The sequence below is a fragment of the Tachysurus fulvidraco genome, chromosome 10, assembly GCF_022655615.1.
Source record: "Tachysurus fulvidraco isolate hzauxx_2018 chromosome 10, HZAU_PFXX_2.0, whole genome shotgun sequence".
Taxonomy (NCBI): Eukaryota; Metazoa; Chordata; class Actinopteri; order Siluriformes; family Bagridae; genus Tachysurus; species Tachysurus fulvidraco.
In genome coordinates this window covers 23,731,260-23,741,259 of record NC_062527.1, presented here as the reverse complement: position 1 = coordinate 23,741,259, position 10,000 = coordinate 23,731,260, and the positions used below count along the sequence as shown (strand labels likewise).

General features: G+C 46.1%; 1 protein-coding gene and 1 long non-coding RNA gene across 2 annotated transcripts in view; both read left to right on the top strand.

Moving 5' to 3' along the window:
• LOC125145702 overlaps nt 1-6,588 on the top strand; it is a 9,540-nt gene extending 2,952 nt beyond the window's left edge. The window contains exons 2-4 of the long non-coding RNA XR_007144152.1: nt 5,755-5,871; nt 6,304-6,352; nt 6,579-6,588. This is a non-coding gene — a long non-coding RNA (uncharacterized LOC125145702). The remainder of the gene's footprint in view (nt 1-5,754; nt 5,872-6,303; nt 6,353-6,578) is intronic.
• Nucleotides 6,589-7,041: 453 nt separating this feature from the next.
• LOC125145701 (NLR family CARD domain-containing protein 3-like) lies at nt 7,042-8,781 on the top strand (the record flags this gene model as incomplete). The annotated part of the gene is made up of 1 exon (XM_047819743.1): nt 7,042-8,781. A coding segment is annotated over one exon (1,740 nt), but the record flags the coding sequence as incomplete, so codon positions are not given.
• Between the last annotated feature and the right edge of the window lie 1,219 nt (nt 8,782-10,000).

The window sequence follows — 10,000 nt, the reverse complement described above, 5'->3', positions numbered from 1 at the left end:
AGAGTCTCTGTCACCTCAGTTGAGAGGCCTGCGTCTAGGAGCTGGTCCCCCTCAGGGGCCAGACCCAAAGCTTCCACATCTCGGGGCGGGGGTGATGAATTGCCCCCTGCGCCTGAGAGAGGAGATCCCTCCTGACGGGAACCTCCCATGGAGTGCCGTAAAGGAGGGAGACTAGGTCCGTGAACCAAACCCGAGAGGGCCAACGGGGGGCAACTAGGAGAAGGTTGACCCTTAGCACCTGCCTCGACAGGAAGTCTGCCTCCCGATTTACACGCCCTGGGATAAAAACCGCTCTTAGCGAAAGAAACCTGGTCTCTGCCCAGAGCAGAATCTGCCACGCCAACCTGAACAGGGGGCGTGAACGCAGACCGCCCTGATGGTTGATATAGGACACCACCGCGGTGCTGTCTGTTCGCACAGGACATGACAGCCCTCCAGGTGCGGGAGAAAGTGTTGCAACGCTAGGAACACAGCCCTCATCTCCAGGCAATTTATGTGCCATGAGAGACAGGGGCTCTCCCATAGACCCTGGGCCGGGCGGCCATCTAAGGCTGCGCCCCAGCCCGAAAGCGAGGCGTCCGTCGAAAGAGTCCTGCGACGGTGACACGCCCCTAGAATGGGACCCAAGGCCAAAAACCGGGGTCTTTTCCACATAAGGAGGGTACGAAGCCCACGGCGCGTAACCCGTATAACCCTGAGGGGATGCCTGCGAGGATGAAAGCCCGCCCCCTTGAGCCAGAGCTGGAATGGCCTCATGTGAAGCAGACCCAAAGGAATAACGTTGGCTGCTGCTGACATGAGTCCGAGCACCCTCTGTGCCTCGGCAACAGAGAGGCTGCGGCCTAGCCGAATAGCTTTCACCGCCGACAAGATGGAGGCCACCCGGGTGGGAGACAGATGTGCCCGCATCGTGGTGGAGTCCCAAACCACCCCCAGAAAGGTGGTTCTCTGAGAAGGAGAAAGCACACACTTTCCTGGGTTCAGCCTGAGTCCTAAGGACCTCATGTGGGCAAGCACAGCATCTCGATGCCTGGCTGCCATAGCCTCCGACTGGGCAAGAATGAGCCAGTCGTCCAGGTAGTTCAGTACACGGATGCCCTGGAGACGCAATGGTGCCAGGGCAGCATCAATGCACTTCGTGAACGTGCATTGTGAAAGGGCTAGGCCAAAAGGAAGGACACGATACTGCTACGCTCCGCCCCCGAAAGCGAACCTGAGGAACTTCCTGTGCTCCGGCAGAATGCTTATGTGGAAATAAGCATCCTTGAGGTCGATCGTGACAAACCAGTCCTCGGATCTGATCTGGGACACGATCATCTTGAGCGTGAGCATCTTGAACTTGTAAGTCTTCAGAGTACAGTTCAGAGCCCGCAGGTCCAGAATTGGACGCAGCCCCCCGTCCTTCTTGGGAACAACAAAATATCGGCTGTAAAAGCCGGAGTCCCGCTCTGGGAGGGGAACATGCTCTATGGCCCCTTTCTCCAGAAGTGAGAGGAGTTCCTCCCGGAGGAACGCCGCCTGGTGCCCGCCCACATTTGTGGGCAACACACCCTGGAAACACGGAGGACGTGAGGAAAACTGGATCCTGTACCCTCTTTCCACAGTATTCAGGACCCACTGAGACACCCCTGGCAGAAGTTTCCACGCTGCCAGGCTGCCTGACAGTGGCGTCAAACTTGTGCAGACCTCCCGGGCGCCCTGAAACAGCGCGCCGGCAGGCGCGAACCCGGGAAGATCTGCACAAGAAAGGGGAGCCGACACAGGCCCCACTGCCCCCCGAAACGACAAAGGCGGCGGGGCTGGCAGTAGGGGGAGCGTCTCTGAATAGGGCGCTCCCAGGAGCCCCTGCCCTCGGGCATCAGGACTCCTTCATGGCCCGCTTGGCTGAGAGGACAGACCTAAGGTCCTCTCTCACCGGACGGGTCCGGGTCCGGGCATGTGAACCGGCCTCCCTAGTTTTAGACGGGGGGGCTCGGGCCGCCACACTAGCTCTTCTCACTGCCCTGAGTGAGCTAGAAGGGGGGGGGGCGGCTAGATGATGGCCCAGGCTGCTCCCCGCGGCGAGGGAGAAACTCCTTGAACGCCGCTGACTGGCGTTTCACCTCCTGATGCCTGTCGACGACAGTACTAACTGCGTCGCCGAACAAGCCCTGAGGTGAAACTGGGGCGTCCAGGAGAAAGGACTTATCCTTCTCCCTTATGCCTGTCAAATTAAGCCACAAGTGCCTCTCCGCGGCAACCAGCGCAGCCATAGTACGGCCTATAGAGCGGGCCGTCTGCTTCGTGGCACGGAGCGCGAGATCAGTGGCGCGGCGGAGCTCGGACACCGCCTGAGGTCCCAGCCCTTCACCGCCATCCATCTCTGCTAGCAGATCAGCCTTGTAGGCCTGCAAGACCGCCATGGTGTGCAGCGCTGCACCCGCTTGACCCGCTGCCTCATAGGCCTTACCCACAATGGCCGAAGTGGTCCTACATGGCTTGGATGGAAGGGCAGGTTTTCTCCATGCGGGCGATGCAGGGGAGAGATAACTGGCTAGCGTCTCTTCAACCCTCGGCATCGTCCTATACCCATGGTCTTCAAGCCCATTAATGGCTGAATAGTCTGACATGGCTGGAGAAAAGGGATTTTTCCAAGACCTCGATACCTCAGTATGGAGGTCTGGAAGAAATGGCAGACGCCTGCGTGCAGGTGGCTGACGGCCTGAAGTGAGAAAGCGGTCGTCCAGCTTAGAATGGGCGACACCAACTACCTCCTCAGGCCAATCTAAATTCAGCTTCTCAACAGCCCGAGTTATTACCTCGAGGAGCTCCTCGAACGCGACTGATTGCGTCGGCCGTTCTGAGGTGGAAAGCCCCTCCCCTTCGACATCGAGCTCCTCAGAGCCGGATGCGGAAAGCAGCATGCTCTCTTCCGGGTTGGGAGAAATCGCAGCGCGAGCTCCCGAACGCGAAACCGAGCGATCGGAGTCAGGGGAGAGGGCAAGAGAAAGGGGAACACCCGTCTCTTGCTCCGCCTCCGCTAACTCAACCTGGGAACCCCATGATTGAAGCCGCCGCGCTGCCTCGGCAGACGCAGGACCCGAACCACGAGGCGCAGCCGAAGCTGAAAACACAGCCAGGCGGGATCGGAGCGTGCGGAGAGGGAATCCCTCACAATGCACGCAGCCGGCTCCCTCGAGAGCCGACCGGGCATGCTCCTCTCCCAAACACACCACACAAAGAGAATGCGCGTCGTCCGCCGTGATAAAGCGGGGGCAAGGATGCACGCATCTCTTAAAGTGCTTAGACTGCAACATTTTGCCTAGTCTTTCCCTATTTTTTTTCTTTCCCTGCACTTGACGGACAGACAAACGACACACATACACAGAGCGCTTCCTGAAGACAAAGAAAGCTGGAGCAGCGTGACGTAGATGCCCTTATATGGACTTACTGGCGAGTAATTAACTCCGTCACGTGTCCTTTCCGAGCCATTAAATGGCGTGTGTGCACACAGAGCTTCAGACACAACGTCCTCAAAGAAGCATTCCCATAGCGTCAGCACTGACGCAGCGTCGAGTTCCCTCGAAAGGGAACTACATTTCACAATATAATGCATAGTGCTAGTAGGTGTAAGTTTATTACTCACATTCTTCCACTTGAGTAAACTTCAAATGAACAATCACTACTTACCTTATAGCCTACTGCATGCAACACTGCTACAAGTGTGTGTGTGTGTGTGTGTGTGTGTGTGTGTGTGTGTGTGTGTGTGTGTGTGTGTGTGTGTGTGTGAACACACACACACACACACACACATATATATATATATATATATCAAGTCAAGAAGTCAAGAAGTCAAGAAGCTTTTTATTGTCATTTCAACCATATATAGCTGTTGCAGTACACAGTGAAATGAGACAACGTTTCTCCAGGATCAAGGTGCTACATAAAACAAAGACAGGGCTAAGGACATGTAAGTAGTCTTAGCCACATAAAGTGCAACTGTGCAACCTGGTGCAAACAGTGCAGGACAAGACAAGCAAGACAGTGCAGGACAAAAGACAGTGCAGGACAAAAAACAGTGCAGACATAAAGTTACAAGACAATACAAAAAGTACAAAAAATGCAATACACAAAAGACAATAAACAGTAACAGAAACAGCGCCGACCGACCAGTGTAAATACTGAATGTTCAAACAGTATTTTGTGCAGTAAAAGAATGAACAGCAGCAGGTTCTTAGCAGCAGGTCATATATGTGTGTGTGTATATATATATATAGTCCTGGTGTGACTATACATGTTCATTTAACCATTTAAATTGTATTGGTTTATTAAATATGATACACAAAGCAATTTGCAGGTGGAAGCAAATCACAAATCTGAGAAGAATATAATGTGAAAGTTAGATAGTTGAGGTGCAAATACTGTTCAATCCTTATACAATATTTTTGCAACAATAAGTTGCAATATAGTAAATAAGTAAAGTCACATAAACAAAAAAAACCCCCACAAAGTTTGACTTTGGGGCTGAACTGCCAACCTAACTGGTGACATCCTTCCAGGACTGTCAGGTGAGTTAACTATTTAAAAAAAAGTGTTCAGTGTCCCTGCAACAACACGACCTTACAGAGTTTCTTCCTGACACTTTTGCTCTGCAGTTGCAGAGTATGAATCTTTGTGACATGGTGATGTCTCAATTTATGAAGTGGGGCTCAGTGGTTAAGGCGTTCGACTACTGATCAGAAGGTCATTGGTTCGAGTCCCAGGTCCACCAAGTTGCCACTGCAGGGCCCCTGAGCAAGGCCCTTAACCCTCAATTGCTCAGGTGTATAAACTGAAAAATGTAAGTCACTCAGGATAAGAGTGTCTGCTAAATGCTTTAAATGTAAAGGTAAAATGAAAGGGACAGACAACCAGTGACATTAAGCTAAAGTGTTGGTTGTCTATGCCATCTTGAGTCTCAACAACATCATCACGAAGACCAAATACTGTATGTCCTCAGATCCTACTGTACTTCTGCTTTCACGACTCTGTTTAATAGAGACAATGGGCACTGATGGGCTGCTGAGCTGAAGTTAAGAGGCCTGTCGGATGCAGTGCTCAGCCAAGCGAATCACTTTAACAGTACCAAAAACACAAATATCTTATGAATACAACAAAAATATAAACAGCAAGTCATATTATACATTTTTTTTATTAATGTAAGATAGAAAAATCCAAACCCTTTTCAGACATACAGTAATGTCATTAAATATATCTTTAAGTGAAGTAAGTTGATAAAAGAACATTCTGCTTGTGTTAAGTCCAGGACAAACTAATAAAATATGTTTGACAGATAAGGGAATCTTACAGAACATACATAAAGTTGGGTCTTTTCACCTTTAAGCAAAAAAGCATGGGTCAATTTTTAATGTCCTTATTAAGAGCTTCGGACTTTATTTTTACGTATTTTTACGGATTTTAACGTAATTTTTGTTATTTATTTATCACAAACAGGGGGCGCTGAAGCCACCCCAAAGAAGGTCTAGAACCGCCCCTGCATAAGAGCAGCATAGCTTTGAGTCAGTAAACTCTACAGGCTTTAAGACCCAGCTGAGTCAGTTAGCTGTGACTGGGACTCCTGATATCAGTGTAATTCCTGACTTATGAGGCCTGTCTCCTGTTTGAATAAGTGTACAGACTGGATCTGAATAAAAAAGATGGAATTATTGGTGTTTAATGATGAACATATTGTTTAACAGTGCTGAGTATTATTTATTGCTGATATTTCTATTCTAGAATGATGGAGAGAAAGAGATCAGACTCACCAGAACCCAGCTGTGTGTCCATGAGGAGTGACCAGTCAATGGGACATCCAAATAACTTCAGAGACAGAGACAGTTGTACTGATGTGAGGTCAGTATAGTGAGGTGTTTTACAGCAGTGTTCCACCTGATCAAACTCACTCGTCTCATTATGAAGCCCTTCATGAGCTTTATCAGGTGTTGAAGCAGTAAAACACTAAACTGTGCAGTGCTGCAGCTCTCGGACTGGCAGTGAGGAAAAGTGCTTTAAAGTTCAGTTCAGTCTGCAGTCCCTGAGCTGGAGGGTCTGTGGTGCTACAGAAGAACATTTACACCTGGGACATTAATGACTATATAAAGATTTTATTCATTTATTCAAACATTTGTTTCTAAGCATGTTGGTGTCAGTTAGGAAATCCTGAAATCAGTGTATTGTGTTAAGAGGATAGTGTTAAATATCTGTGTGTGTATTTATTAGTGTGTGATTTGTGCAGCTATGAATACATATAGTCCATATTACATGATGGGTTTTGTTTGTTCACAGACCACAAAAATCAAACATCAGCACAAATCAGCTGGACTCTATATTCAAGGTGTGTGTGTTGTTTTTAAAGTGTGTAATGTGTGTGTTGTGTTTAAAGTATGTAATGTGTGTTGTGATCCCTTGTAATGTCTTGACGTGCAGCATTAAGGGTAATCAGTTGTATGAGTTTTAAATATGATAATAAAAATAGACTTTTCTTCTTGTGATAAAATAAAAGTCTCTCTCACTGTGTAACATGATAATATTTAGATCTGTTCCTGTGTGTTTCTAACCAGGAGCTGGAACACAAAGTCATCACTCTGATAAAGAATGAGCTGAAGAGGTTTAGGAAGCTCCTGAGTCCAGATTACCCAGCATGCACTGAGAGGGAGGGGGAGGATGAGGAGGATCTGCCCAGTGTCAGAGACGGAGCGCTGAAGATCACACTGCACGTCCTGAAGAACATGAACCACACAGATCTCGCTAACACACTGCACAACAGTAAGAGCTCTGAGTCATGACTTTATTTCATCAGATTCACTTTAGAGAGAGGAAATAGTTTTAGATATGAAGACTTTTAGTTTTACATTTAATTTTAATATCATGTTGTATCTGTTCATGGTCCTGCTTCAATAATATTTAGTACATCAGTCAGGAATTAATAGCAGTGTTTGTACGATTTTGCATTATAACTATTTATTACTAAACTAGACATTACTTTGTTTATTAGAACTCGCCCCTGTGTATCAGACAAAGTTGAAGTCCAATCTGAGAAAGAAGTTTAAAAGAATTAATGAAGGAATCTCACAGCATGGAAGCTCAGCACTTCTGAATGAGATCTACACTGAGCTCTACATCACAGAGGGTTGGAGTGGAGACATCAGTAATGAACATGAGGTGAGACAGATTGAGGCAGTGTCCAGGAAACCAGCAACACAGGAGACACCCATCAAATGTAATGAGCTCTTTAAAGACAAGTCCATCAGAACTGTGCTAACTAAAGGAGTTGCTGGAATTGGAAAAACAGTCTCTGTGCAGAAGTTCATCCTGGACTGGGCTGAAGGAGAAGTAAATCAGGACGTCTTCTTCATGTTTCCACTTCCCTTTAGAGAACTGAATCTGATGAAGCAGAAAAATCTCAGTCTGATGAATCTTCTTCATCACTTTTTCCCAGAAATAAGAAAACTAGCATCAATAGACTGTGACTCCTACAAAGTGGTGGTGATCTTTGATGGTCTGGATGAGTGTCGACTTCCTCTAAATTTCCAGAAGAATGAGATCTTGCGTGATGTGACAGAGTCAGCCTCATTGGATGTGCTGCTGACGAACCTCATCAAGGGGAATCTGCTTCCCTCTGCTCTCCTCTGGATAACCACAAGACCAGGAGCAGCCAATCAGATCCCTCCTGAGTGTGTAGACCAGGTAACAGAGGTACGAGGCTTCAGTGATCCTCAGAAAGAGGAGTACTTCAGGAAGAGGATCAGTGACCAGAGAATGGCTGATAAAATCATCACTCACCTGAAGTCTTCAAGAAGCCTCTACATCATGTGTCATATCCCAGTCTTCTGCTGGATCTCAGCCACTGTTCTAGAGAGAATGTTGGGTGGAGCAGAGGGTGGAGAGATCCCCAAGACTCTGACTCAAATGTTCACACACTTTCTGATCTTTCAGATCAAACACAAGGATCAAAAGTACCATCAGAAATGTGACCCTGATCCTCAGCAGACCAGAGACAGTATCATGGCACTGGGAAAACTGGCTTTCCAGCAGCTGGAGAAAGGAAACCTGATCTTCTATGAGGAAGACCTGAGAGAATGTGGCATTGATGTCAGAGAAGTGTCAGTGTACTCAGGAGTGTGTACCCAGATCTTCAGAGAGGAGTTTGGTCTTCACCTGGGGAAGGTGTTCAGCTTCGTACATCTGAGTGTTCAGGAGTTTCTGGCTGCTTTATATGTATTTTTCTGCTTTTTTTTACAAAATACAAATGTGCTTGTGGGACAAAGCACTGGACTTTTTAATTTCTTCAGAAACCCAAACATGTCTGATCTCCTCAGGAGTGCAGTGGACAAGGCCTTACAGAGTGAGAATGGACACCTTGACCTGTTCCTCCGCTTCCTTCTGGGTCTCTCACTGGAGACCAATCAAACTCTTTTACGAGACTTAATGCCACAGACAGGAAGCAGATCTCACAGCAAACAGGAAACAGTGGAGTACATCAAGGAGAAGATCAGGGAGAATCCATCTCCAGAGAAATCCATCAATCTGTTCCACTGTCTGAATGAACTGAATGATCATTCTCTAGTACAGGAAGTACAGACTTACCTGAACAGAGAAGGTTACAGTCGTCTCAGTGACACCAGTCTCTCTCCATCTCAGTGGTCAGCTCTGGTGTTTGTGTTACTGACCTCAGAACAGGAGCTGGATGTGTTTGATTTGAGTAAATATGATCCATCACATGAATGTCTTCTGAGGCTGCTGCCAGTCATCAAAGCCTCCAGAAAAGCTGAGTGAGTATTTTTATTTAAAAATGTATTACTGCATGGTTTATTATTTTAATGTAACACTGAACTGCACTGTTTGGCTTAATGTGTGTTAATAGTTCCTCTAATCATCTTTACACAAACCTCTGGTACTTTTACAGAAGATTGTGTCACTTTTTACACTAACATGTTATATCTGAACTGAGGGCTGGGCCACATGGGCAACATCTTATAACATCATATGAGGCATTTTATAGCTTTTATATATGAATCATGAAAAATTAAGTGTTCTCTAAAATGTATGTAAAAATATCTATACAAAATAACTGCATGCATTTAAGAACTAAAGACATTTCTGAACTAAACACCAGTGAAAGACTTTTTCTGTTCTGTTTATATTGAAAGTGACATTTAACAAAACTCTCACAGATGAGAAAAACATCAGACTGACAAAATGGGATCAATATGGATAGAAAATATAAAAAGTAAATATTAGAACACTCTAATGTCCTTCAAGTATCTCTTTATGTTGAAGTTCCTCATCTTGTGTTGTGTGTGACACAGTGTTGTGGGGAGATTCACTCTGTCATGGCTTTTTTCCTCAATTGTTCTTTCTAATAAAAATAAAACATAAATGCTTTTAAAACTTTAACCCAATACGAAGTCTCCTTCAGTCTGCACTACTGCTAAACTTTACCAAGGACTGAGCTCGTGGTAAATAAAACATCAATCATCATTTTGGTCCTCGACACATTGGACAGACGAAGTGGGAAAATGTTCAGCTTTATCTTCTTATTATGTTAGAAACAAGCTAGGCAGCGAACTCAGATGTGTGATGAAGATTTTCTTTCTCTAACACTGACCTGTTTGTAGAGGATGGAGTTTAAATGTGACTTTTTATATGAAGACTTTTATTTTGATGGGGTTCTTTTTTCTTTGCTTATCAAGTGTACAAGTAAAAGAGAGAGGATGAATAATGTGTCACAGGTGAGTGTAGTGTCGTGACCTCTGTTATTAAAAAGTCCTGTTTTGTTCTTGGAGCTCGACAAAGACACCAAACTGTTAATGATCACATTCTTGTTCTTGGGTCGTGATTGTTGTTAATCTGTTGTGGTTTGAATTATGGACACAGTTTTTTGTCTGGTTCACTGCATCAGAAGATGGTGGATGTGGTAAAAACAGACGGTGAACACAAAGACGGTCGCACGTGACGGTCGGTCAGGTTTATCACTGTTACT